Here is a 14,601-nt window from a genome sequence, read left to right as displayed (position 1 = left end):
TGGCCTGTCTGTTCAGCCACACTGCCGCCAGTCAGCCCAGTAAAAAAAAAATCCACCGAAGACTCATCTTCATCTGGTTTGTTAATGATTTACCCAAGGAACTACACAGTGTGCCTAGCCTAGTCTCTATGGGGGCCTCACTGGGTCCCACAGGAAATATCTGTTAGGCAAACAGAGGTGTTATTTGTCTCAGCACAGAAATAGAGACAGACACAGACACACATACAATCTTTACTTCCTCTCCTGGTGTGAAAACACTGGCTGAGACCAAACTGAACCAGTCTAATGCTAGCCTGGTCAGGTTATTTCCATCTAAAAGGACCCATGTGTACCAACATGTGAAGTTCATAGGAGAATATCAAATTGAGTGTCTAATAAAAGCGAAGAGTATTTTATTTATTTATTAAGGCATATATACATTTGTCAACTATTTTCCATCCTAAAAATTAAGAAGACACAAAGGCTTTGATTTCTGGTCAAACCGATGGAAAAGGGGTCTTAGAAAAGATCTGACAGAAAATGTCTTTAAAGGTTATCAGAAATGCATCAAAACACAATAATGTTGAAGTAAAGACTAATATCAAAACATATTTAGTTTTGCCTTCTGAAACATTAAGAAACACTGCCTTGAAATTCCTTGACCAAAAACCTATCTTTCAGATATTTTCTCATTTATTTTCCTTGTGAAGAGGGAGGATAATTAAAGTCTGTGTTTTTTTTGTGTGTTTTAAATTTTTTGTTACCCCCTTTTCTCCTTTATTTTGTAGTATGCAATTGTTAGTAGTTACTATCTTGTCTCATCGCTACAACTCCCGTACGAGCACCTGCACCTGGCGACCTGGTTAGCCCGCCACAGGAGTCGCTAGTGCGCGATGAGACAAGGATATGCCTACCGGCCAAACCCTCCCTAACCCAGACGACGCTAGCTCAATTGTGCGTTGCCCCATGGACCTCCCTGTCGCGGCCGGCTGCGGCAGAGCCTGGGCTCGAACCCAGAGTCTCTGGTGGCACAGCTAGCACTGCGACCACTGCTCCACCCGCCAACCAAGCCGCACTGCTTCATTAACACAGCGCGCATTCAACCCGGAAGCCAGCCGCAATAATGTGTCGGAGGAAACACTGTGCACCTGGTGACTTGGTTAGCGTGCACTGTGCCCGGCCCGCCACAGGAGACAAGGATATCCCTACAGGCCAAAACCTCCCTAACCCGGACGACACTAGGCCAATTGTGCGTCGCCCCATGGACCTCCAGGTTGCGGCTGGCTGCAACAGAGCCTGGGCGCGAACCAAGAGTCTTTAGTGACAAAGCTCGCACTGCGATGCAGTGCCCTAGACCACTGTGCCACCCGGGAGGCCCTAGTTAGTGTTTTTAATGATACCAATTTTGTTTATGAATTAAGTGATTCAAACTCAGAAGTTCTTTACCAAACTGGTAACGGAATTTCCCCCACCAAAAACAATCGGTAACGGATATTCTGCAATTGAACTGGCTACAATGGGAAATCATAGTAGTCACAAACCACAGTTAGGTTCAAAAGTTTGGACATCACAATAGAGTACAGTGCAGCACAGTAAAAAAGAGTGTAGTTCAGTACAGTACTGCATAGTAGAATATAGTACAGTAGAGCAGATTTCAGTACAATCCACAGTAGAGCACACTAGAGTTGAGTACACTAATGTACTCTACTGTACTGTATTGAACAATATTAAACTTTACTGTACTCTATTGTACTGTACTGTACTGAACTCAACTCTACACTACTTTCCGAACTCTAGTGTACTGTACTGTTCTGTGCTGTGCTGTGCTGTACTGTACTGTACTGTACTCTACTGAGCTCTACTATTCTGTACTTTGAGGTCCAAACTTGTGAAACATTGACTTCTATGACTCGTTCAGATTTGATCCGGTTTGGACCAACCAAGTTTGGTCTTGTTTGGGGGCAGAGCTCATAAAAAAAAATAGCCAAATTCAATGTGTCATGTCATTGCTGACACCCCATTCTTTCTACAGACATTGTTGAAATCTCAGCAGATATTTAACCGTTTTTGGAAAACCTGGACACAAAAAACTGAGGGGGATTTTTACCGAAATTCTGTTACCAAACTTTGCATTTGCACAGTTCTTTCAGTAAATGTGTTTTTTGTCAAATGTTCTGTGTAAATTGTTAAAAAGTAGTCTTGTGTATAGAGTTGTAGGGTTTGTTAAACTTTGAAATCAAGTGTTTTAGTGAACTGCCTTTATCATGTGTGACAACATAAACGATAAAGTTGGCTGGAGTGCATACAGATCTGCAGATGTGCTACTTCAGTGCTGGGTCTATTTTGGATAGGAGGTCAAATAGTACACACAAGAGCACATAACACCAGCCTCTAACATTGTAAAGTCCTAATCACTCTGCCAACAACAGTGCTGCATATTGCGCAGAAATATGCAGATTCCTTGACTTTTTCCACATTTTTTTGTGTTACATCCGGAATTTAAAATGGATTCAATTTAGATTTTTTTTGTCACTGGCCTACACACTATACCCCATAATGTCAAAGTAGAATTATCTCAATCCAAATGGTTACTAATTAGTTAAATGAAAAGCTGATATGTTTTTTTTTTTTTTAAATAAAATATTTGTGAAATAGTAACACAAGTAACACAATAAAATAATAACGGGGCTATATACAGGGGGTACCGGTCAATGTGTGGGGGTACAGGTTAGTCGAGGTCATTGCTAAATGTAGGTAGGGTGAAGTGACCATGCATAGATTATAAACAGCAAGTAGTAGTAGTGTTAAAAAACAAATGGGGGGAGGGGTGGGGGGTCAATGTAAATAATCCAGTGGCCATTTGGTTAATTGTTCAGCAGTCTTATGGCTTGGGGGTAGAAACTGTTGTTGTGGTGGTTAACTGCCTTGCTCAACGGCAGAACGGCATATTTCTTCACCTTACCGACTCAGGGATTACGAACAAGCATACTTTCGGTTACTGTCCCAACTCCCTAACCGCTGTATCTTATCACGTTATCAAGATGAGTTTGGAGGGAGAGGCTTCACAACAATCCTGAACTGTGATAACGAAGAACCTGTAACTACAGCATACAGCTGGAGTACTGTGAACAGAGCCAGAGGGGGAGCAGGAGGAGTGAAAGAGGAGCAGGAGGAGTGAAAGAGGAGCAGGAGGAGTGAAAGAGGAGCAGGAGGAGGAGAGGCGGTCAAAAGGAAAATATAATGAGAGAAAGAAGGGGGACAGGAAGGGACAGAAGGATGTCACAAGGGAATGGAAGTCAGGGCAGGGGTGACAGCAGGCACCAGGGATGTATTTTGAGACGGGGGGGGGGGGGGGGGCAAGCCTGTACGTGCCAGACAGACAATAATCTTATTAAAATAGTAATACACAGTTGGTGTGTGTGTGTCTTTGTGTGTGTGTTCTAAACACTGCGGCAACCCACTGCAGATTGGAGCACAAACCAGCGGATAACAATAGAGCTCCTGTGAAAATAGAATCACCTGGGTAACAGAAAAATAAAAACACAGCTAGTGGCCTAGTACTTGTTTCTTCTCTTTCTTCTGTGGATGTAACGTTGGACTTGGGTACTCTGTACTCCTGAGGACTCTATGGGCCTTTCATCATAAGCCAGGTTACAAGAAGGGACTAACAGTAAATTAGTGGGGAGAAAAAGAAGTAGACTGCTTGTACTGTTTTAGAAACAGTTAATTAAGAGGCAATGACATGACAGTAGCCTGAGAGGAATAAGATGACTCAAGTGTGAGAAGAGAATGAAAAGAAAGAGGAGAGAGGGACCATAAAAGGGGTGAGAGATAACAGAGGAGAGGAGGGAGTGTTTAGATGGGGTTTGACTAGAGGCATAGAGAGGGAGAGACAGAGAGAGAGAGAAATAGAGAGAGAGAGAGAGAGAAATAGAGAGAGAGAGAGAAATAGAGAGAGAGAGAAATAGAGAGAGAGAGAAATAGAGAAATAGAGAGAGAGAGAAATAGAGAAATAGAGAGAGAGAGAGAAATAGAGAGAGAGAGAAATAGAGAAATAGAGAGAGAGAGAGAAATAGAGAGAGAGAAATAGAGAGAGAGAAATAGAGAGAGAGAGAGGAGGAATGAAGGTCACACACAAAGATGATGCGCCTTATCTATTCACTGTGGCCAGTGGTGCAGGAGGACAGAGACAGATGTGCGCACACACACACACACACACAGAGGGCGAAGATTAAAAATGAGCTACTCTGTCTCTCTATCGCCTGTCATCCTGGCCTCTCTGTTCAGCCACACTGCCTCCGGTCAGGAAAAGTCAACCCTCATCTGGTGTGTTCATGATTTACCCGGAATTTGCACAATGAACTACACGGTGTGCCGAGCCAAGTGCCAGGTCCCTTAGTAGGTCCCACAGGGAAACAGAGGTGTTATTTACCTCGACACAGAGACAGTCGCACATACAATCTCTTTACTTATTCTATGGAAAGAGAGAAAAAGACAGAGGGAGAGAAAGACAGAGAGGGAGAGAAAGAGAGAGTCGGAACGAGACTAATGGACACTAGGGCATTAATGAAGGTCACACAAAGATGATGCACCTTATCTACTCACCGTAACCAGTGATGCAGGAGGGCAAATCAATTTTAGCAGCCTACTATAGGGCTATGTTTGAAGCCAAGGGACAATACTATCTGTGATCACACATACAGAAAGAGACAGACACTGAAATAAATCCTATTATAGGCTTACTTCATTAGTGATGTACTGTATTTCACGAACAGATCAGTCACATATTGCCAACCTATCTATAGATATTTGTCTACCCCACCACTCTCCTCCCCCTCTGTGCTGCCAGCAGAAACACTCTGCACAGGTCTGAATTCGGCAGCCAGTGCACATCCATCTGACTCACTGGGTATTGGGTAGAGCCATATCTGGTGGTGGGTAGGCGTACCACAGAGCCATATCTACTGGTACCATTCAAATGTAATTGATTCGTCTGTCTATCTATCCATCCATCCATTCAATTAATTAATTCCATCAAGTGATCATGAGAGTTCGATGAACATCTTGCCTTATCGCTCTTCTCTGATATGTTATCTTGATCGAAGCCAAGCGCTTGATCAACTCGCCTTACCGTGTCCGAATGTAAGTCCTGGTGTTGACAGAGCCGATAGAGAAAGGACGTTTGTTCTTTGAGTAGGGTATGTCGCGTTGTGAGGAATACTGTGCCGCCGACGTTCAACCGGACCCATTTCCCGTTATTTCCCACTGTAGGGTTGACTCCAGATCCGTTCCCGATGCTATGAGTTCCTGTCCCGCTCGATGCGGTAGCGCTCGAAGTGGCCGTGGTCGTATTCTCGCTTCCCTCGCTATCTTTGTTATTATTGTTGTTGTTGTTATTATTGTTATTGTAGCCATGAGGTGTCGGTAACGAACCGACTTCTGATTCAGCCTGCGGCACAGATTTCCTTTTATCCTCCGTTGCCATTAGGAAATAGCAATGGATGCAAGCAACGTTAAAAAGCAATAGCTTGCGTACCAACTGCCGTTTCAGCTTCCTCTCCCTTTCAACAACGCCTGTTCCCTCTCTACCACAACCGTGTACCGCTTTGACTCGAGCTCCGCCTATCTTCCCCCGGTTGAGCAACCGGAGCGTCATGTCCAAGCTGTTGTCGTGCACCTAGAACTGTGGATCTTGTAGTTCCAAAATCTTGCCTAAAGAAAATCATGTCAAAATACAATGAAAATTGGATGATAGCCTAATATTATTCAATAACTATCTAAGCCAAGACTGCAATTATTTTTAACTGCATTGTTGTGTAAATTGTGGGGAATGAGAAACATACCATTTGTAATAGACAAAGTGTAATACATGTAATTTAATTACACAGGATTAGGTTGATTACTATTAGTTCTACACACATCTTTCATCAAAAGGTTCACAAATGACTCACAAACAAATCCCACCTGAGAATATCATTATTAGGTTGTACAGACAAAAATATAAACACAACATGCAACAATTTCAAAGATTTTACTGAGGTACAGTTCAGATAAGGAAATTGGTATATTTAAATACATTCATTAGGCCCTAGTCTATGGATTTCACATGACTGGGAATACAGATATGCATCTGTTGGTCACAGATCAGAAAACCAGTCAGTATCTGGTGCGAGCCCCACTTGCCTCATGCAGTGCAACACATCTCCTTCACATAGAGTTGATCAGGCTGTTGATTTTGGCCTGTGGAATATTGTCCCACTCCTCTTCAATGGCTGTGTGAAGTTGGTGGATATTGGCGGGAGCTTGAACTCGCTGTCGTACACGTCAATCCAGAACATCCCAAACATGCTCAATGGGTGACATGTCTGGTGAGTATGCAGGCCATGGAACAACTGTGACATTTTCAGCTTCCAGAAATGTTCCTTAGGTCCTTGCGATATGGGGTAATCTATTATCATGCTGAAACATGAGCTGATGGCGGCAGATGAATGGCACGACAATGGGGCCTCAGGATCACAGGCAGCCTATACCTGCCCATACCAAAACCCCACCGCCACCATGGGGCACTGTGTTCACAAAATTGGCATCAGCAAACCACTCGACCACACATCTGCCATCTGCCTTGTACAGTTGAAACCGGGATTCTTCCCGTGAAGAGCACACTTCTACAGTGTGCCAGTGGCCATCAAAGTGAGCATTTGCCAAATGAAGTCAGTTACAACGCTGAACTGCAGTCAGGTCAAGTCCATGGTGAGGACAATGAGCACGCAGATGAGCTTCCCTGAAATTCTTCGGTTGTGCAAACCCACAGTTTCATTTGTTGTCCTGGTGGCTGGTCTTAGGTTAAGAAGCCAGATGTGAAGGTCCTGTGCTGGCGTGGCTACACGGTGGTATGCCAATTGCACGCTGCCTCAAAACTTAAGTTACAAGCTTGGCACACCTGATTTTGGGGAGTTTCTCCCATTCTTTTCTGTAGATCATCTGAAGCTCTGTCAGGTTGAATGGGAGCGTTGGATGCACAACTATTTTCAGGTCTCTCCAGAGATTTTCAATCGGATTCAAGTCTGGGCTCTGGCTGGACCACTCAAGGACATTCAGAGACTAGTTAAATATTGGTTTCATCAGACCAGAGAATCTTGTTTCTCATGGTCTGAGAGTTCTGTTACGGCTAGATGTTCCATTAGTGGGACGTTTCGACAACATCCAGTGAAATTGCAGAGCGCGAAATTCAAATTAAATTATTAGAAATATTTAACTTTCATAAACTCACAAGTGCAATACACCAAATTAAAGCTTAACTTCTTGTTAATCCAGCAACCGTCTCAGATTTCAAAAAGGCTTTACGGCAAAAGCAAACCATGCGATTATCTGAGGATAGCACGCCATCATACAAACACATGACAATCATATTTCAACCGCCCAGGCACAACACAGAAATAACAATATAATTCATGTCTTACCTTTGAAGATCTTCTTCTATTGGCACTCCAAAATGTCCCATAAACATCACAAATGGTCCTTTTGTTCGATAAATTCCATCATTATATCCCCAAAATGTCAATTTATTTGGCGCATTTGATTCAGAAAAACACTGGTCCAACTCACCCAACATGACTACAACTTATCTAAAAAGTTACTTGTAAACTTGGTTCAAACATTTCAAACAACTTTCCTAATCCAACTTTAGGTATTTTAAAATGTAAATAATCGATACAATTTAAGACGGAATATACTGTGTTCAATAACGGATAAAATGAAAGTGGAGCGAGCCCTAGATCGCGCGCCCCAAACAAAACAGTTCACTTGGCTCGACACCCAGAAAGGAAAGGGCTACTTCTTCATTACTCAAAAAGAAAAACATCAACCAATTTCTAAAGACTGTCGCCTGCCAAATAAGTTCTGTTACACTCACATACATAATTTTAACAGTTTTAGAAACTAGAGTGTTTTCTATCCATATCCACCAATTATATGCATACCCTAGCTTCTGGGCCTGAATAGCAGGCAGTTTACTTTGGGCCTGTTTTTCATCCGGACGTGAAAATAGTGTCCCCTTTTTTATTTTTTTATTTCACCTTTATTTAACCAGGTAGGCAAGTTGAGAACAAGTTCTCATTTACAATTGCGACCTGGCCAGGATAAAGCAAAGCAGTTCGACACATACAACGACACAGAGTTACACATGGAATAAAACAAACATACAGTCAATAATACAGTATAAACAAGTCTATATACGATATGAGCAAATGAGGTGATATAAGGGAGGTAAAGGCAAAAAAAGGCCATGGTGGCAAAGTAAATATATTATAGCAAGTAAAACACTGGAATGGTAGATTTGCAATGGAAGAATGTGCGAAGTGGAAATAAAAAATAATGGGGTGCAAAGGAGCAAAATAAATACATAAATTAAATACAGTAGGGAAAGAGGTAGTTGTTTGGGCTAAAATATAGGTGGGCTATGTACAGGTGCAGTAATCTGTGAGCTGCTCTGACAGTTGGTGCTTAAAGCTAGTGAGGGAGATAAGTGTTTCCAGTTTCAGAGATTTTTGTAGTTCGTTCCAGTCATTGGCAGCAGAGAACTGGAAGTCGAGGCGGCCAAAGAAATAATTGGTTTTGGGGGTGACTAGAGAGATATACCTGCTGGAGCGTGTGCTTCAGGTGGGAGATGCTATGGTGACCAGCGAGCTGAGATAAGGGGGGATAAGGGGGGACTTTACCTAGCAGGGTCTTGTAGATGACATGGAGCCAGTGGGTTTGGCGACGAGTATGAAGCAAGGGCCAGCCAACGAGAGCGTACAGGTCGCAATAGTGGGTAGTATATGGGGCTTTGGTGACAAAACGGATTGCACTGTGATAGACTGCATCCAATTTGTTGAGTAGGGTATTGAGGCTATTTTGTAAATGACATCGCCAAAGTCAAGGATTGGTCGAGGATTGGTAGGATGGTCAGTTTTACAAGGGTATGTTTGGCAGCATGAGTTCCCCTAGCGAGAAGAGGTTTTAAGTGACTTTTGGCAAACTCCAAGTGAGCTATCATGGGCCTTTTCCTGAGGAGGGGCTTCCGTCTGGACACTCTACCATATTGATTGGTGGGGTGCAGAGATGGTTGTCCTTCTGAATGGTTCTCCCATTTCCACAGAGGAACTCCAGAGCTCTGTCAGAGTGACCATTGGGTTCTTGGTCTCCTCCCTGAACAAAGGCCCTTTCCCTCGATTGCTCAGTTTGGCCAGGCGGCCAGCTCTAAGAAGAGTTTTGGTGGTTCCAAACTACTTCCATTTAAGAATGATGGAGGCCACTGTGATCTTGGGGGCCTTCAATACTGCAGAAATGTTTTGTGACTCTTCCCCAGATCTGTGCCTCGACACAGTCCTGACTGCTCTTGGACAATTCCTTCGATCTCATGGTTTGGTTTTTGCTCTGACATGCATTGTCAACTGTGGGACCTTATATAGACAGGTATGTGCCTTTCCAAATCATGTCCAATCAATTGCATTTACCACAGGTGGATTCCAATCAAGTTGTTGAAACATCTCAAGGATGATCAATGGAAACAGGATGCACCTGAACTCAATTTCGAGTCTCCATAGCAAAGGGTCTGAATACTTATGTAAATAAGGTATTTTATTTGTGGCAAAAAAAATCTAAAAACCTGTTTTTGCTTTGTCATTATGGGGTTTTGTGTGTAGACTGATGAGGGAAATAATATATTTTAAATAAAGCCTGTAACAAAACAAAATGTGGAAAAAATCAAGGGGCTTGAATACTTTCCTAATGCACTGTATATGATTGTGGCAGACCCTGGGGGGCTGTGCTGTTGAAGTGGCCCCAGGAGAACGGAAGCAGGCCCCCAGGAGTGGTGAACGGAAGCAGGCTCCGCTGTTAACTGAGGGCCAGGTGGAAGTCAGTTTATCTAGGAGAGGGAAGGCGAGAGAGAGAATTAAAAGTGCCCATTTGTTTTACTTGAATGTTACTCTAGTATTGTGATGCACTGAAAGACTCTAAATTGTGCCATCATGTTCCCTTTGATATTCTTAATTTATGAGTGAGTGAATGAATGTCTGGACTGGGCATGGTGATATTTGAACCTCGACCTTTTCAGACTCAGGTTGTTACAACAGCAGATGGTTTTACAGGAATGGCCCTTGGAGTATGGGTCTTTCCTGTAGTCTGGAGACACAGTTCAAAAGCACTGAGTTCAGAAGTTAGAACAGCAGACATGACAATACAGTACATCCACTCATATAAATGATCTATCTTCCTCGTGAGGTTGAATAATTGAATCTCTATCTGAATTCTCATTCTAATTATAGGGATAGTTTGAGCAGACCGGAATGAAAGGCTAGTTTTTTCCAGACAGATTACAGCTGCAGCAAAAGCCTACAGACACTACAGGCCTGGTGTTACTTGCATCTGCCTAAGTATAAATGGAGTAGCGTTACCAACCCAAGTCTGATAAAAAAAGAATATACTGTCGCAGCACTCACTGTTGTATCTCATGATGTGCCTGAGGGAGGCGAGGTCTTTAACCCTGACCTGGTCCTTGGGGAAGATCTTGGCTCATGGACAGAGATCGTAGGAGAGGTCCTCCCCATGCTTCCTCCACATCACCCCATAGCCACTCAGGTTGTAGATGTCTTCATGGAAGGGCACGTTGTAGGATGGTTAGTAGTCTGGTGGAGGGACCAGGGGAAAGGCAATAATAATGTAGAAAGGGTGACGTAGGGACATGTCAGATGCTGAAAGACAGATTGATTAATTGACAGATTTATTCATTTATAAGTGTCATACAACTATTGGTACCCAGCTGACATGGGCTTATAGGACACTATTATTTCTTGAAGTAATATGCACACAAAACAAAATGTTATTTTACAATATAAATGCATAGATAGATTCATGGCAAGTACAGCTGCCATTTAATCACATTATACAAACAATACATTTCTCCTACTCCCCAGGCTTAGAAATTAAATTGAGCAAGATATCAGTTTGCCATTCATATAATTAAATTTGGGGGAAGCATATGAAGTTCATTCCAATAAGATTTTATTAATCCCAGAGGGTCAATTAGCACGGCATAAAACCCATCAGATACCACCAGTTTAGCTTTATATAATTCAAAGGACTGACATGACTGTCTTTTACTTTGTCGCTAGGCCTGTGTCTGGTCAGAGTGTAACGTCAGCCCTGGTATCTACTCCAACACTGGCCGAGCCCCGGACCTTATATTCCCTACCAGCGACACCCTGCTCAGGTCAAACACTGGTTGTCATAGGTTCCTGAGGAGGGAGGGAGTGGGGGAGGGCAGGAGGGGAAATGTAATTGTGTTATTAGTTGTGGTAACTTGGTTTGTTGTTTATTATCTACTGGTTATTACAAGTCCTTGAAAGACAGGAGAAACTAGTCAGCTCCTTAAATGCAGCATGTAATGGCATGGGACTGTGGGGAACACATGCACTACACTGGAGCATGTGGAAACCCATAAAAAGTCAAGAGGTTATTTTGAATTAGACACTAATGAGCAGAGTTCGCACATATATGATCATGTGCAGATCTCAGGTGTCAGTCAGAGTGTACTTTCTGGTTATTTTAGGTTCCAGAGACAGAGAGGCTATGGCCAGTCAATCCCCTCAGTAAGAACCGGCTGTACTGTTCCTCCTAAGCAACACGTTAGGTTGTCTCCTGCTGCAGTGGCTCTACTTACAGAGACCGATTACAGTACAGCACAGAGAACATGACAGCTCTGTCATCTGTGGTCAGGGCCTTAGGCGAAACATCACAAATCTGGTCAGTACCGTACTCTACCATTTATCATACTATGCAGCAATCAATTCAAGACAAACTAGTTAGAGTAATTACACAGAAATCATGTAATCATTAACATGTACAGTAGCACACAAATCACAAGATCTATCCACACACCTCATCACACCACACCTAAACACAAGCTCATAGGTTATTCATGCATGTACAGGTTGTACATGAGGGGAGAAGAGGGCATGGAGGGGTAGGGGAGGGGAGAGGACATGTGGTCGTAATATAGCCTATCATCCCTTGCACCATAGTGTAGAGAGAAGTGAAAGTGGGCTAATGGCAAGGACATATGTGGGGTGTAACATTCCTAGCACCACATTGGAATTAAACATGTCATTACAATGTAGAAGGTTTCAGTCCCAAAGAGACTGTGGTAAGCTTGTGCACAGGCTTAGGAAAAGAGGGATTCAATTCCTAGCACCCGGAGTGTATTTTAGTCCTTTTTAATGTAGCAGGTTTCTGCACTGAGAGTGAGATAACATTCCATTCTTAGCTCTAAAAATAGCACTTTTAAGCCACTTCAGTTTTAATGGTGGTGGGGCCTGAAAGAGAATTTGTATGACAAGGAACAGGGACGATGGCAAATCTTCGATAACGACATCACTTAACCTCCTTGACTTGAAAATGAGAAACCAGGCTACCAGTTTATGCACCTTCCGGTGCAGTTGCATATACACTTAACAAAAATATAAATGCAACATGTAAAGTTGTGTGGTTTCATGTGCTGAAATAAAAGAGCCTAGAAATGCTCCATACACACAAAAAGCTTATTTCTCTCAAATTTTGTACACAAATTTGTTCCCTGTTACTGAAAATGTCTCCTTTGCCAAAATAATCCATCCACCTGACAGGTGGGACATATCAAGATGCTGATTAAACAGCATGATCATTACATAGGACCACCTTGTGCTGAGGACAATAAAATTACACTAAAATGTGCAGTTTTGTTACACAACACAATGCCACAGATGTCTCTAATTTTGAGGGAGCGTGCAATTGGCATGCTGACTGCAGGAATGTCCACCAGAGCTGTTCCCAGACCATGTGTATGGTGTTGTGTGAGTGAGCGGTTTGCTGAGGTCAACGTTGTGAACAGAGTGCCCCATGATAGCGTGGGGTTATCGTATGGGTAGGCATAAGCTATGGAAAACAAACACAATTGCATTTTATCAATGGCAATTTGAATGCACCGTGATGAGATCCTGTCTGGCATTGTCGTGCCATTCATCTGCCGCCATCACCTCATGTTTCAGCATGATAATGCAAGGCCCCATATCGCAAGAATCTGTACACAATTCCTGGAAGCTGAATATGTCCCAGTTGTTCCATGGTCAGAATAGTTACCAGAAGTCACCCATTGAGCACGTTTGGTATGCTCTGGATCAACGGGTACGACAGCGTGTTCTAGTTTCCGCCATTATCTAGCAACTTCGCACTTCGTCATGCTGAAAGACCCAGACACGTTTCATCTTCAATGCCCTTGCTGATGGTAGGCTTTGTTAATTTGGTCCCAGCTCTCTGCAGGTCATTCACTAGGTCCACCGTGTGGTTCTGGGATTTTTGCTCACCGTTCTTGTGATCATTTTGACCCCACGCGGTGAGATCTTGCGTGGAGCCCCAGATCGAGGGAGATTATCAGTGGTCTTGTATGTCTTCCATTTCCTAATAATCGCTCCCACCGTTGATTTCTTCAAACCAAGCTGCTTACCTATTGCAGATTCAGTCTTCCCAGCCTGGTGCAGGTCTACAATTTTGTTTCTTGTTTCCTTTGTCAGCTCTTTGGTCTTGGCCATAGTGGAGTTTGGAGTGTGACTGTTTGAGGTTGTGGACAGGTGTCTTTTATACTGATAACAAGTTCAAATAGGTGATATTAATACTGGTAATGAGTGGAGGACAGAGGAGCCTCTTAAAGAAGAAGTTACAGGTCTCTGAGAGCCAGAAATCTTGCTTGTTTGTAGGTGACCAAATACTTATTTTCCACCATAATTGGCAAATAAATTCATAAAAAATCCTACAATGTGATTTTCTGGATTTTTTCTCTCTCCTTTTTGTCTGTCATAGTTGAAGTGTACCTGTGATGAAAATTACAGGCCTCTCTCATCTTTTTAAGTGGGAGAACTTGCACAATTGGTGGCTGAAGAAATACTTTTTTGCCCTACTGTAGGTAAGGTCTCTGCATGTGTGTGAGATATAAAGCAATTAAAACTAGCCAAGACAGCAGTAGACAAGGCATATTGACATAGAGAGAGGCATAAAGCAATGACATATGTTGATCAGGAGAGCTAAGACAACAATGGGTAAATGGGGAATAAAGGGCAGAGCGGGTCGGTTAGATACATACAGGACTTGAGTTGATTCAGAGTTTGTTTTGATATTTCAACCTGCATTTCCTGATCCCGTCTGGAGTGGGTGGACACATTCAACATGTACATGTGGATTCATGCGTGTATGTGGTCTGTTCAGCATGTTACACCGTACCCAAACCGGCTGTGCGAGATGGGACTATTTTATTGCTTGCAAAGCAGACGCTCCTTGGCGCGCGCGAGCAGTGTGGGTGCAATGATTGAATAAATTGTGTACATTTATTTTGCCACGAGCGGCATGGTCAGCAATGAGGCTACATGAGATTGATCCTTTGTAGGATGACTTTGGCTACACATTTCCAACTATAATCCTTGTAAATTTGATAAGATTCATAATATATATATATATATCAATGTACGTTTTTAAGCTATTTGCTATGTTGATAATAAACATTGTATTTAGTTGTTGACACGGCTTCAAACAATTCAATGGACAAAAAAGATT

The 14,601-nt window shown here is 42.8% G+C and overlaps 1 protein-coding gene across 5 annotated transcripts in view; it reads right to left on the bottom strand.

Annotated features, from left to right (window-relative positions):
• Positions 1–5,592, bottom strand: part of LOC135523706 (BTB/POZ domain-containing protein KCTD5-like) — a 13,729-nt gene extending 8,137 nt beyond the window's left edge. For all 5 annotated transcript variants that reach the window (XM_064950541.1, XM_064950546.1, XM_064950544.1 and 2 more), the window contains exon 1: positions 5,111–5,592. In XM_064950541.1, the coding sequence (XP_064806613.1) occupies positions 5,111–5,464 (354 nt within the window). In that variant the 5' untranslated portion in view covers positions 5,465–5,592. The remainder of the gene's footprint in view (positions 1–5,110) is intronic.
• Between the last annotated feature and the right edge of the window lie 9,009 nt (positions 5,593–14,601).

This window comes from Oncorhynchus masou, chromosome 31, assembly GCF_036934945.1.
Source record: "Oncorhynchus masou masou isolate Uvic2021 chromosome 31, UVic_Omas_1.1, whole genome shotgun sequence".
Taxonomy (NCBI): domain Eukaryota; kingdom Metazoa; phylum Chordata; class Actinopteri; order Salmoniformes; family Salmonidae; genus Oncorhynchus; species Oncorhynchus masou.
This window is presented reverse-complemented; position numbering and strand designations above follow the sequence as displayed.